The sequence below is a fragment of the Eucyclogobius newberryi genome, unplaced genomic scaffold (genome assembly GCF_026437365.1).
Source record: "Eucyclogobius newberryi isolate DKJ021-1_F unplaced genomic scaffold, fEucNew1.0.hap1 SCAF_421, whole genome shotgun sequence".
NCBI lineage: Eukaryota > Metazoa > Chordata > Actinopteri > Gobiiformes > Gobiidae > Eucyclogobius > Eucyclogobius newberryi.
In genome coordinates this window covers 44769-59208 of record NW_027316081.1, presented here as the reverse complement: position 1 = coordinate 59208, position 14440 = coordinate 44769, and the positions used below count along the sequence as shown (strand labels likewise).

At 53.9% G+C, this 14440-nt stretch overlaps 1 protein-coding gene across 1 annotated transcript in view; it reads left to right on the top strand.

Annotated features, from left to right (window-relative positions):
- The first annotated feature begins 184 nt into the window (after positions 1 to 184).
- LOC140379586 (gamma-aminobutyric acid receptor subunit alpha-4-like) overlaps positions 185 to 14440 on the top strand; it is a 34608-nt gene continuing 20352 nt past the window's right edge. Inside the window, exons 1-3 of the mRNA XM_072464271.1 lie at positions 185 to 287; positions 3695 to 3762; positions 4389 to 4609. Of these exons, the coding sequence (XP_072320372.1) occupies positions 3760 to 3762; positions 4389 to 4609 (224 nt within the window). The 5' untranslated portion in view covers positions 185 to 287; positions 3695 to 3759. The remainder of the gene's footprint in view (positions 288 to 3694; positions 3763 to 4388; positions 4610 to 14440) is intronic.

Below are 14440 nucleotides of genomic sequence, written 5' to 3'. Positions count from 1 at the left end.
GGGAGAGAGGAGGAGAGAGGAGGAGAGAGGGAGAAAGAGGGGGAGAGAGAGGGAGGGAGAGACCAGGTTCAACCAGGTCCAGGACTTAAGCAATAACAGACTAAATCGTTTGAATGAGAAACATGACTTCTTCTTCCCAGTGTCAGATGGTTGTGTCTCTGTTCTCAGCGTGAGGAGGAGCCGCGCTCACGCCGAGCAGGATGAGCGGCTTCAGCCCGAGAACTTCACCCGCATCCTGGACCGGCTCCTGGACGGGTACGACAACAGACTGAGGCCCGGGTTCGGAGGTGAACTTTGTCCATTGAAACTATGTTTAGATATTTATATTCAGCCTCGAACCAGGACAGTCCCCGCCTGAGGCCCAAAGTCCCCTTCCTGAGGCCCAAAGTCACTGGGACAGTCCCCCGCCTGAGGCCCAAAGTCTCTGGGACAGTCCCCCGCCTGAGGCCCAGAGTCTCTGGGACAGTCTCCCGCCTGAGGCCCAAAGTCTCTGGGACAGTCTCCCGCCTGAGGCCCAAAGTCTTTGGGACAGTCCCCCGCCTGAGGCCCAGAGTCTCTGGGACAGTCCCCCGCCTGAGGCCCAGAGTCTCTGGGACAGTCTCCCGCCTGAGGCCCAAAGTCTATGGGACAGTCTCCCGCCTGAGGCCCAAAGTCTTTGGGACAGTCCCCCGCCTGAGGCCCAGAGTCTCTGGGACAGTCCCCCGCCTGAGGCCCAGAGTCTCTGGGACAGTCTCCCGCCTGAGGCCCAAAGTCTCTGGGACAGTCTCCCGCCTGAGGCCCAAAGTCTCTGGGACAGTCTCCCGCCTGAGGCCCAGAGTCTCTGGGACAGTCCCCCGCCTGAGGCCCAGAGTCTCTGGGACAGTCTCCCGCCTGAGGCCCAAAGTCTCTGGGACAGTCTCCCGCCTGAGGCCCAAAGTCTCTGGGACAGTCCCCCGCCTGAGGCCCAGAGTCTCTGGGACAGTCTCCCGCCTGAGGCCCAAAGTCTCTGGGACAGTCTCCCGCCTGAGGCCCAAAGTCTTTGGGACAGTCCCCCGCCTGAGGCCCAGAGTCTCTGGGACAGTCCCCCGCCTGAGGCCCAGAGTCTCTGGGACAGTCTCCCGCCTGAGGCCCAAAGTCTCTGGGACAGTCTCCCGCCTGAGGCCCAAAGTCTCTGGGACAGTCTCCCGCCTGAGGCCCAGAGTCTCTGGGACAGTCCCCCGCCTGAGGCCCAGAGTCTCTGGGACAGTCCCCCGCCTGAGGCCCAGAGTCTCTGGGACAGTCCCCCGCCTGAGGCCCAGAGTCTCTGGGACAGTCCCCCACCTGAGGCCCAAAGTCTCTGGGACAGTCCCCCACCTGAGGCCCAGAGTCTCTGGGACAGTCTCCCGCCTGAGGCCCAAAGTCTCTGGGACAGTCCCCCACCTGAGGCCCAGAGTCTCTGGGACAGTCTCCCGCCTGAGGCCCAAAGTCTCTGGGACAGTCTCCCGCCTGAGGCCCAAAGTCTCTGGGACAGTCCCCCGCCTGAGGCCCAGAGTCTCTGGGACAGTCCCCCGCCTGAGGCCCAGAGTCTCTGGGACAGTCCCCCACCTGAGGCCCAAAGTCTTTGGGACAGTCCCCCGCCTGAGGCCCAGAGTCTCTGGGACAGTCTCCCGCCTGAGGCCCAGAGTCTCTGGGACAGTCCCCCACCTGAGGCCCAGAGTCTCTGGGACAGTCCCCCGCCTGAGGCCCAGAGTCTCTGGGACAGTCCCCCGCCTGAGGCCCAAAGTCTCTGGGACAGTCCCCCGCCTGAGGCCCAGAGTCTCTGGGACAGTCTCCCGCCTGAGGCCCAAAGTCTCTGGGACAGTCTCCCGCCTGAGGCCCAGAGTCTCTGGGACAGTCTCCCGCCTGAGGCCCAAAGTCTCTGGGACAGTCTCCCGCCTGAGGCCCAGAGTCTCTGGGACAGTCTCCCACCTGAGGCCCAGAGTCTCTGGGACAGTCTCCCGCCTGAGGCCCAGAGTCTCTGGGACAGTCCCCCGCCTGAGGCCCAGAGTCTCTGGGACAGTCCCCCGCCTGAGGCCCAGAGTCTCTGGGACAGTCCCCCGCCTGAGGCCCAGAGTCTCTGGGACAGTCCCCCGCCTGAGGCCCAGAGTCTCTGGGACAGTCCCCCGCCTGAGGCCCAAAGTCTCTGGGACAGTCCCCCGCCTGAGGCCCAGAGTCTCTGGGACAGTCCCCCGCCTGAGGCCCAGAGTCTCTGGGACAGTCCCCCGCCTGAGGCCCAAAGTCTCTGGGACAGTCCCCCGCCTGAGGCCCAGAGTCTCTGGGACAGTCCCCCGCCTGAGGCCCAAAGTCTCTGGGACAGTCCCCCGCCTGAGGCCCAGAGGCCAGAGCTGTAGTAAATGAATAATTGGATATTGGACATTTCCATGAGACTCGTGTTGTGTCAGTTATGAAACATGTTCTGGACCTGATCCGTTTAATCCACTTTGAACCAAGTCTTTACGTCATAATCTGAGTTAAACCTCCAACCGGGTCTAAACCAGGACTAAACAGGGTCTAAACAGGGTCTAAACCAGGTCTAAACAGGGTCTAAACAGGGTCTAAACCAGGACTAAACAGGGTCTAAACAGGGTCTAAACCAGGACTAAACAGGGTCTAAACGGGGTCTAAACAGGGTCTAAACAGGGTCTAAACCAGGTCTAAACAGGGTCTAAACAGGGTCTAAACCAGGACTAAACAGGGTCTAAACAGGGTCTAAACCAGGTCTAAACAGGGTCTAAACAGGGTCTAAACCAGGACTAAACAGGGTCTAAACGGGGTCTAAACAGGGTCTAAACAGGGTCTAAACCAGGTCTAAACAGGGTCTAAACGGGGTCTAAACCAGGACTAAACAGGGTCTAAACGGGGTCTAAACAGGGTCTAAACAGGGTCTAAACCAGGACTAAACAGGGTCTAAACGGGGTCTAAACAGGGTCTAAACAGGGTCTAAACCAGGTCTAAACAGGGTCTAAACGGGGTCTAAACAGGGTCTAAACGGGGTCTAAACAGGGTCTAAACCAGGTCTAAACCAGGTCCAAACAGGGTCTAAACAGGGTCTAAACAGGGTCTAAACAGGGTCTAAACCAGGTCTAAACAGGGTCTAAACAGGGTCTAAACAGGGGCTAAACAGGGTCTAAACCAGGTCTAAACAGGGTCTAAACAGGGTCTAAACAGGGTCTAAACAGGGTCTAAACAGGGTCTAAACCAGGTCTAAACAGGGTCTAAACAGGGTCTAAACAGGGTCTAAACCAGGTCTAAACAGGGTCTAAACAGGGTCTAAACCAGGTCTAAACAGGGTCTAAACAGGGTCTAAACAGGGTCTAAACCAGGTCTAAACAGGGTCTAAACAGGGTCTAAACCAGGTCTAAACCAGGTCTAAACAGGGTCTAAACCAGGTCTAAACAGGGTCTAAACCAGGTCTAAACAGGGTCTAAACCAGGTCTAAACAGGGTCTAAACCAGGTCTAAACAGGGTCTAAACCAGGTCTAAACAGGGTCTAAACAGGGTCTAAACCAGGTCTAAACCAGGTCTAAACAGGGTCTAAACCAGGTCTAAACAGGGTCTAAACCAGGTCTAAACAGGGTCTAAACCAGGTCTAAACAGGGTCTAAACAGGGTCTAAACAGGGGCTAAACAGGGTCTAAACCAGGTCTAAACAGGGGGAGTGGCTTGGATGACCTTGTGGTGCTGAACTCTTTGTCCAGAGGCTGTGACGGAGGTGAAGACCGACATCTACGTGACCAGCTTCGGTCCAGTGTCTGACGTGGAGATGGTACGTGACGCCAGCAGAGGGCGCTGGGACATTTGAATCAGGCTAAAGACGTTAGCTGCTGGCGTCAGGTGGAGACGATTTATTGAATTAAAACAGGAGAACCTCAGAGGAACTATAGGAGGAACTGTTTTCAGATCTGAAGAAGCAGATTCACAAATGATCAAGTTCAGGCAATTAGTGAAAATGTGAGAAACGGTGAATGAAAGAAGATTTGTGGGTCAGAGGTCAGAGGGTCAGAGGTCACATGGTCAGATGAAGCAGAGGGTCAGGCGGGTCAGAGGGTCAGATGGGTCAGAGGTCAGCGGGTCAGACGAAGCAGAGGGTCAGAGGTCAGAGGTTCAGACGGGTCAGAGGGTCAGACGGGTCAGAGGTCAGCGGGTCAGACAAAGCAGAGTGCCAGAGGGTCAGGCGGGTCAGAGGTCAGCGGGTCAGACGAAGCAGAGTGCCAGAGGGTCAGGCGGGTCAGATGGTCAGAGGTTCAGAGGTCACATGGTCAGACGAAGCAGAGGGTCAGAGGTCAGAGGTTCGGACGGGTCAGACGGGTCAGAGGTCAGACGGGTCAGAGGGTCAGAGGTCAGCGGGTCAGATGGGGCAGAAGACTGACCGCGTGGTGGTTTCTGCTGCAGGAGTACACGATGGACGTGTTCTTCCGTCAGACCTGGGTCGACCGCAGACTCATGTACGACGGTCCAGTGGAAATCCTGCGTCTGAACAACCTGATGGTCACTAACGTCTGGACGCCCGACACATTCTTCAGGAACGGAAAACGCTCGGTCGCCCACAACATGACGGCTCCAAACCGACTGTTCCGGATCATGAAGAACGGGACCATCCTCTACACCATGAGGTAAGATCCAGACCATGGTCCAGAGTCTGGGGTCCAGTCCCAGAGTCTGTGGTCCAGTCCCGGTCCAGAGTCTGTGGTCCAGTCCCGGTCCAGAGTCTGTGGTCCAGTCCCAGAGTCTGTGGTCCAGTCCCGGTCCAGAGTCTGTGGTCCAGTCCCAGTCCCACAGTCTGTGGTCCAGTCCCAGAGTCTGTGGTCCAGTCCCAGTCCAGAGTCTGTGGTCCAGTCCCAGAGTCTGTGGTCCAGTCCCAGTCCAGAGTCTGTGGTCCAGTCCCAGTCCCAGAGTCTGTGGTCCAGTCCCGGTCCAGAGTCTGTGGTCCAGTCCTGGTCCAGAGTCTGTGGTCCAGTCCCAGTCCCACAGTCTGTGGTCCAGTCCCGGTCCAGAGTCTGGGGTCCAGTCCCAGAGTCTGTGGTCTAGTCCCGGTCCAGAGTCTGTGGTCCAGTCCCAGAGTCTGTGGTCTAGTCCCGGTCCAGAGTCTGTGGTCCAGTCCCAGAATCTGGGGTCCAGTCCCAGAGTCTGTGGTCCAGTCCCGGTCCAGAGTCTATGGTCTAGTCCCAGAGTCTGTGGTCCAGTCCCGGTCCAGAGTCTGGGGTCCAGTCCCAGAGTCTGTGGTCCAGTCCCGGTCCAGAGTCTATGGTCTAGTCCCAGGTTCTGTGGTCTAGTCCCAGGTTCTGTGGTCCAGTTCTAGAGTCTGTAGTCTAGTCCCAGAGTCTGTGGTCCAGTCCCAGAGTGTGTTGTCCAGTCTCGGTCCAGAGTCTGGGGTCCAGTCCCGGTCCAGAGTCTGTGGTCTAGTCCCAGAGTCTGTGGTCCAGTCCCGGTCCAGAGTCTGTGGTCCAGTCCCAGTCCCAGAGTCTGTGGTCCAGTCCCGGTCCAGAGTCTGTGGTCCAGTCCCAGTCCCAGAGTCTGTGGTCCAGTCCCGGTCCAGAGTCTGTGGTCCAGTCCTGGTCCAGAGTCTGTGGTCCAGTCCCACAGTCTGTGGTCCAGTCCCGGTCCAGAGTCTGTGGTCCAGTCCCGGTCCAGAGTCTGTGGTCCAGTCCCAGAGTCTGTGGTCTAGTCCCGGTCCAGAGTCTGTGGTCCAGTCCCAGAGTCTGTGGTCCAGTCCCGGTCCAGAGTCTGTGGTCTAGTCCAGGTCCAGAATCTGGGGTCCAGTCCCAGAGTCTGTCGTCCAGTCCCAGAGTGTGTTGTCCAGTCTCGGTCCAGAGTCTGGGGTCCAGTCCCGGTCCAGAGTCTGTGGTCTAGTCCCAGAGTCTGTGGTCCAGTCCCGGTCCAGAGTCTGGGGTCCAGTCCCAGAGTCTGTGGTCCAGTCCCGGTCCAGAGTCTATGGTCTAGTTCCAGGTTCTGTGGTCTAGTCCCAGGTTCTGTGGTCCAGTTCCAGAGTCTGTAGTCTAGTCCCAGAGTCTGTGGTCCAGTCCCAGAGTGTGTTGTCCAGTCTCGGTCCAGAGTCTGGGGTCCAGTCCCGGTCCAGAGTCTGTGGTCTAGTCCCAGAGTCTGTGGTCCAGTCCCGGTCCAGAGTCTGGGGTCCAGTCCCAGAGTCTGTGGTCCAGTCCCGGTCCAGAGTCTGTGGTCTAGTCCCAGGTTCTGTGGTCTAGTCCCAGGTTCTGTGGTCCAGTTCCAGAGTCTGTGGTCTAGTCCCGGTCCAGAGTCTGTGGTCTAGTCCCGGTCCAGAGTCTGGGGTCCAGTCCCGGTCCAGAGTCTGTGGTCCAGTCCCAGTTCTGTGGTCCAGTTCCAGAGTCTGTGGTCCAGTCCTGGTCCAGAGTCTGTGGTCCAGTCCTAGTTCTGTGGTCCAGTTCCAGAGTCTGTGGTCTAGTCTCGGTCCAGAGTCTGTGGTCTAGTCCCGGTTCAGAGTCTGTGGTCCAGTCCCGGTCCAGAGTCTGTGGTCCAGTCCCAGAGTCTGTGGTCCAGTCCCGGTCCAGAGTCTGTGGTCCAGTCCCGGTCCAGAGTCTGTGGTCTAGGCCCGGTTCAGAGTCTGTGGTCTAGTCCCGGTTCAGAGTCTGTGGTCCAGTCCCGGTCCAGAGTCTGTGGTCCAGTCCCGGTCCAGAGTTGTGTCCACCCTTTGCACTGCGAGGTTTGTTTTTTAGTTTCATTTGTAGTTTTAAAACACATTTAAAAAACATTGGTACATTTGGTCCTCTAAAAAAACGGGTCCAGGGAGAGAAAAGCTAGCTTCCGCGGGCGTGTCTCTGGAACGTCTTTGTTCCGTAGCTTAGCTTAGCTTAGCATCGCTAGGCCAGAGATGAGCCCTCGTCTCCCGAGATCACATCTGGTGGAGCTCTCACTGGTTTTAATGTTCAACCAATCAGCACGCTCGCTCAGAGCTGATCAGAGAGAAAGATCAAGAGTCATTGTTCAGCATTAACCTCAGGCCACATAGTTACAGTCATACAAGAGTCAAATGAACAACACGACAGTGACATTATGTACAGTAAATTCATCTATCGTCTTTTTAGCATTTTATCTTTAGTCTTGGGTGGAAAATGGCTCTGAGTTCATTTTAATCCAAAAGTCCAAACCTGACCCTGATCCTAGTCAAAGCGTGAAGTGTCTCTTTCTGCAGAGACATCATAAATCTCCAGTTCCATGGCACAAGCCCACATGCCTGTCACCATGGCAACATTCAGAGGTCATCTGCAGGTCACTACACTACAATGATTAAGAGTTGTTGTATTTCAATCATCGTAATCTGGACTAATCTCACAAAGAGCTTTTTTAACAAAGACTGTGGAAAATATTATAATAAAAGAAGTGTTTCTTTAAGCTTCAGTCACATATTAAAAGTCTTTATGTCAATGTTAGTTTAGCTTTACTTGAATTACATTTAGTCTTTTTGCACTTTAAATCCTGACAGTAAATCATGTGCTTCACAAAGACACAAAGAAACTGACGTTTTAGGGAAAACGTGTCATTGCAAAACAAACCTCCAGAAACATGTGTTAAATCAAAGTAAAAGCTCTAATTAGTTACTTATATTTACAAAGTGCCAGATTTTTACAAGTGTCTAATCCTGACTTTATTCTGTGTATTTGTACCTGTCGTACATATAAATGATAGTTTTACATCGATCGAGCAGGACAGGAAGTGACATCACACCAGGGACATTCATACAGGAAGTGACATCACACCAGGGACGCTCATACAGGAAGTGACATCACACCAGGGACGCTCATACAGGAAGTGACATCACACCAGGGACGCTCATACAGGAAGTGACATCACACCAGGGACGCTCATACAGGAAGTGACATCACACCAGGGACGCTCATACAGGAAGTGACATCACACCAGGGACGCTCATACAGGAAGTGACATCACACCAGGGACGCTCATACAGGAAGTGACATCACACCAGGGACGCTCATACAGGAAGTGACATCACACCAGGGACGCTCATACAGGAAGTGACATCACACCAGGGACGCTCATACAGGAAGTGACATCACACCAGGGACGCTCATACAGGAAGTGACATCACACCAGGGACGCTCATACAGGAAGTGACATCACACCAGGGACGCTCATACAGGAAGTGACATCACACCAGGGACGCTCATACAGGAAGTGACATCACACCAGGGACGCTCATACAGGAAGTGACATCACACCAGGGACGCTCATACAGGAAGTGACATCACACCAGGGACGCTCATACAGGAAGTGACATCACACCAGGGACGCTCATACAGGAAGTGACATCACACCAGGGACGCTCATACAGGAAGTGACATCACACCAGGGACGCTCATACAGGAAGTGACATCACACCAGGGACTCTCATACAGGAAGTGACATCACACCAGGGACGCTCATACAGGAAGTGACATCACACCAGGGACGCTCATACAGGAAGTGACATCACACCAGGGACGCTCATACAGGAAGTGACATCACACCAGGGACGCTCATACAGGAAGTGACATCACACCAGGGACGCTCATACAGGAAGTGACATCACACCAGGGACGCTCATACAGGAAGTGACATCACACCAGGGACGCTCATACAGGAAGTGACATCACACGAGGGACGCTCATACAGGAAGTGACATCACACCAGGGACGCTCATACAGGAAGTGACATCACACCAGGGACGCTCATACAGGAAGTGACATCACACCAGGGACGCTCATACAGGAAGTGACATCACACCAGGGACGCTCATACAGGAAGTGACATCACACCAGGGACGCTCATACAGGAAGTGATATCACACCAGGGACGCTCATACATGAAGTGACATCACACCAGGGACGCTCATACAGGAAGTGACATCACACCAGGGACGCTCATACAGGAAGTGACATCACACCAGGGACGCTCATACAGGAAGTGACATCACACCAGGGACGCTCATACATGAAGTGACATCACACCAGGGACGCTCATACAGGAAGTGACATCACACCAGGGACGCTCATACAGGAAGTGACATCACACCAGGGACGCTCATACAGGAAGTGACATCACACCAGGGACACTCATACAGGAAGTGACATCACACCACGGACACTCATACAGGAAGTGATATCACACCAGGGACGCTCATACAGGAAGTGACATCACACCAGGGACGCTCATACAGGAAGTGACATCACACCAGGGACGCTCATACAGGAAGTGACATCACACCAGGGACACTCATACAGGAAGTGACATCACACCACGGACACTCATACAGGAAGTGATATCACACCAGGGACGCTCATACAGGATGTGACATCACACCAGGGACGCTCATACAGGAAGTGACATCACACCAGGGACGCTCATACAGGAAGTGACATCACACCAGGGACGCTCATACAGGAAGTGACATCACACCAGGGACACTCATACAGGAAGTGACATCACACCACGGACACTCATACAGGAAGTGATATCACACCAGGGACGCTCATACAGGAAGTGACATCACACCAGGGACGCTCATACAGGAAGTGACATCACACCAGGGACGCTCATACAGGAAAAATTCCAAAATATTTCTCTTTGACTGTGTTTTAGTTCAGTGAGCGGTGCGACCTGTAGGGGGCGCTTTACAGTGGACGTGGCGTAGGGTCCTTGTTCTGGCATGTTTTATTGTGGTGTCACTTTGGTGAGACGACTGTTGCCATGGTGCGGAGACGACCACCAGGAGAACGTGTCTCCTGAACCTCGCAGAAGAACATCCTTCCATAAATAAAGTGTTTTTTCCTTGTGGAGGAGAGCAGCTTTCTCCGCTCGCCCACACGCTCAGAGAACAGAACCTTCACTCTGAAGATCGCAAACGGAACAGAAAGAACAGATTCCAGGTCGATTTAAACACGGAAATGTTTGGAAATGAGACGTTTGGTTTGAACAGATTCTCGTCTCAAGTCGTGATGTGGCTGATCTCCACATGAGCTCAAACTGTGGAGAGTTCACATGAGCCACAGGAGCAAAGCCAGGTCCAACTGTGAGGGAAGCGGAGCATTGGGCCAGCGTTTGTGTCAATAGTGTCATTTTTCAAAAATATTGTCCAAAAAATGTTGAAAATTGAGGCAAAGATTTGAGGAAAGTTTGAGAGCCCGAAGAGTAGAGCCACTATAAACATGACTGGAAGAAAATGTGTGTCAAATTTGAGGAATATTTGTCAAAATCTTACAAATGAAAAAATTACAAAAATTGTAAGAAACATTGTGGAAAATTGGCAGAACGTTTTTGGAAATTTGAGAAAAATTGGGACAAATAATTGGGACAAAAAATTGGGACAAAAATTTGAGGAGAATTTAAGGAAGTTCAAGGAAATTGGGGCAAAACTGGAGGAAAGTTTGAGAGCCCGAAGAGCAGAGCCAGTATTAAAATGACTGGAGGAATATTTGTCAAAAATGTTAAAAAATGAAAATTTTAAGAAATATGGTGGAAAATTGGGGCAAAAATGGGGCAGAAATTTGAGAAAAATTTGAAAGCCTGAAGAGCAGAGCCAGGAGAAAAATGTGTGAAAAAGTTGCGGAATATTTAAGAGCTGGAGGAGCAGGGGAAATGTGTGGAAAATGTGTGGAAAATGTGTGGAAAATGTGTGGAAAATGTGTAAAATGTTGTTAAAAATTTTGTACAAAAAATTACGAAAAGTTTAAGAACTATGGTGGAAAATTGCCAGAATCTTTTTGGAAATTCGAGGTAAATGAGGCAGAATTGGAGGAAAGCTCATATTACGGGAGGAAAATGTCTGGAAAAGAGAAAGAAAATGTGATTATAATTCGAGAGCCGGAGGAAATAAACACAAACCAGCGAGTGGCACTAGTGTCCGGTGAAAACGCCTGGTGAAAACGCCTGGTGAAAACGCCTGGTGAAAACGCCTGGTGTTTGGCGAGCGCGGCGGCCACACCTCCCTCAGTCTGCCCCGGGGCACGTCTCTGCGCCTCTCGCTCGTCGCTCTTGTTGCTCGTGTCTTTGGCGTTGGATGATGGATGGATTTTAATAAGAATCTCACAAACGAGCCGGAGGGATTCTCTTTCAGTTCATTTGTTTAAAGAGGCTGTTTTTAGTCGCAGTCGTTCACCCAAAACTCATTTAGAACTTTTCTCGGCACAAACTGTTTCCTTCCGTTTCCTCGCAGAAGAATATGACGCTTACGCCCGGTGTCGAAGACTCGAAGTGAGAAACAATCTCCACCGTGAAAAGTTTGACATTTAAAAAAAATTATTCTGGCCTCAACGTTGTATTTTCAAAAGTATAATTGGTGTTAATATTTGTCCAAAGTGATGTCTGTCCTTTACTCTCTCTTTGTGATGGTCTTTTTCGCCGCTGTCCAGAGAATGTTCCAGATGAAACTGTTTGTCGTGTCCATGGCAACAGTCGTCAGGCCCACGTACAGAACAGTCTGCAGAGCGCCCTTAATTTCAGTCCAAAACCTTTGAACCACAGGACAGTCCCAGAACACGTGACAGTGGTTTGCCTCCTGGTGGCGCTGTTTCTACGGCAGTTGCATTTCCCTGTGAAGAATGAGACCTTTGACCTTTGACCTGGAGTTATGAAGGAACATGACACATTTTTACAGCAGAATTCCCTCCAATTCCAAAAGCTTTCTGATCATGTGACTTAACGGCAGCATATAAAGAGGAAACAGAACTGGACCCAGTACTAGCCCTTGAGGGGTCATGGTTCCCTCAGAGTGGGTCAGGGTCAGGGGTCAGGGTTCCCTCAGAGAGGTTCAGGGCCAGGGGTCATGGTTCCCTCAGAGAAGTTCAGGGTCAGGGTTCCCTCAGAGAGGTTCAGGGCCAGGGGTCATGGTTCCCTCAGAGAAGTTCAGGGTCAGGGGTCAGGGCAGAGAAGTTCAGGGTCAGGGGTCAGGGTTCCCTCAGAGAGGTTCAGGGCCAGGGGTCATGGTTCCCTCAGAGAAGTTCAGGGTCAGGGTTTCCTCAGAGAGGTTCAGGGCCAGGGGTCATGGTTCCCTCAGAGAAGTTCAGGGTCAGGGGTCAGGGTTCCCTCAGAGAAGTTCAGGGTCAGGGGTCAGGGTTCCCTCAGAGAGGTTCAGGGCCAGGGGTCATGGTTCCCTCAGAGAAGTTCAGGGTCAGGGGTCAGGGTTCCCTCAGAGTGGGTCAGGGTCAAGGGTCATGGTTCCCTCAGAGTGGTTCAGGGTCAGGGTTCCCTCAGAGTGGGTCAGGGGTCAGGGTTATCTCAGAGTGGGTCAGGGGTCAGGGTTCTCTCAGAGTGGTTCAGGGTCAGGGGTCAGAGTTCTCTCAGAGTGGTTCAGGGTCAGGGGTCAGGGTTCCCTCAGAGTGGGTCAGGGGTCAGGGTTCCCTCAGAGTGGGTCAGGGTTCTCTCAGAGTGGTTCAGGGTCAGGGTCAGGGGTCAGGGTCCTCTCAGAGTGGGTCAGGGGTCAGGGTCCTCTCAGAGTGGGTCAGGGGTCAGGGTTCCCTCAGAGTGGGTCAGGGGTCAGGGTTCCCTCAGAGTGGGTCAGGGGTCAGGGTTCCCTCAGAGTGGGTCAGGGTCAGGGTTCTCTCAGAGTGGTTCAGGGTCAGGGGTCAGGGTTCCCTCAGAGTGGGTCAGGGGTCAGGGTTCCCTCAGAGTGGGTCAGGGTCAGGGTTCTCTCAGAGTGGTTCAGGGTCAGGGTCAGGGGTCAGGGTCCTCTCAGAGTGGGTCAGGGTTCCCTCAGAGTGGGTCAGGGGTCAGGGTTCCCTCAGAGTGGGTCAGGGGTCAGGGTTCCCTCAGAGTGGGTCAGGGGTCAGGGTTCCCTCAGAGTGGGTCAGGGTTCTCTCAGAGTGGTTCAGGGTCAGGGTCAGGGGTCAGGGTCCTCTCAGAGTGGGTCAGGGGTCAGGGTTCCCTCAGAGTGGGTCAGGGGTCAGGGTTCCCTCAGAGTGGGTCAGGGGTCAGGGTTCCCTCAGAGTCGGTCAGGGGTCAGGGTTCCCTCAGAGTGGGTCAGGGTCAGGGGTCAGGGTTCCCTCAGAGTGGGTCACCATCAGGTCCATGACATCAGCAGAGACAGTGACATCGCCCCCTGGTGGAGCAGCCACACATTAATATTCCTTTAACCAGTTCAGATCTGCCTCTTTATCCCATGTTCAAAACTCTCCTTTTGTGTTTGTCTTTGTGTCGTTCAGAGTTGTTCAAATGTGTCTCTTGTAAATATATAATGTCTGTTCTTTCTCTTTTCATGTTTGTTGGTTTGATTGGGTTCAGAGCCGTTCACATTGACAGATTTTGGATTTCTGATTGAGTTTGTGAGTGAAAACGGGCCTCATTTCTTCGACTTGAGCGTGTGATAAATGAGGCTCAGAACCTTGTGTGGGAGGAGCCTGTCTCTGTGGGAGGAGCCTGTCTCTGTGGGAGGAGCCTGTCTCTGTGGGAGGAGCCTGTCTCTGTGGGAGGAGCATGTCTCTGTGGGAGGAGCCTGTCTCTGTGGGAGGAGCGTGTCTCTGTGGGAGGAGCCTGTCTCTGTGGGAGGAGCCTGTCTCTGTGGGAGGAGCGTGTCTCTGTGGGAGGAGCCTGTCTCTGTGGGAGGAGGAGCGTGTCTCTGTGGGAGGAGCCTGTCTCTGTGGGAGGAGCGTGTCTCTGTGGGAGGAGCCAGTCTCTGTGGGAGGAGGAGCATGTCTCTGTGGGAGGAGCGTGTCTCTGTGGGAGGAGCCAGTCTCTGTGGGAGGAGGAGCATGTCTCTGTGGGAGGAGCCTGTCTCTGTGGGAGGAGCCTGTCTCTGTGGGAGGAGCCTGTCTCTGTGGGAGGAGCATGTCTCTGTGGGAGGAGCCAGTCTCTGTGGGAGGAGGAGCATGTCTCTGTGGGAGGAGCGTGTCTCTGTGGGAGGAGCGTGTCTCTGTGGGAGGAGCCTGTCTCTGTGGGAGGAGCGTGTCTCTGTGGGAGGAGCATGTCTCTGTGGGAGGAGCCTGTCTCTGTGGGAGGAGCCTGTCTCTGTGGGAGGAGCCTGTCTCTGTGGGAGGAGCATGTCTCTGTGGGAGGAGCCTGTCTCTGTGGGAGGAGCGTGTCTCTGTGGGAGGAGCCTGTCTCTGTGGGAGGAGCCTGTCTCTGTGGGAGGAGCGTGTCTCTGTGGGAGGAGCCTGTCTCTGTGGGAGGAGGAGCGTGTCTCTGTGGGAGGAGCCTGTCTCTGTGGGAGGAGCCTGTCTCTGTGGGAGGAGCCTGTCTCTGTGGGAGGAGGAGCATGTCTCTGTGGGAGGAGCGTGTCTCTGTGGGAGGAGCCAGTCTCTGTGGGAGGAGGAGCATGTCTCTGTGGGAGGAGCGTGTCTCTGTGGGAGGAGCCAGTCTCTGTGGGAGGAGGAGCATGTCTCTGTGGGAGGAGCCTGTCTCTGTGGGAGGAGCCTGTCTCTGTGGGAGGAGGAGCGTGTCTCTGTGGGAGGAGCCTGTCTCTGTGGGAGGAGCCTGTCTCTGTG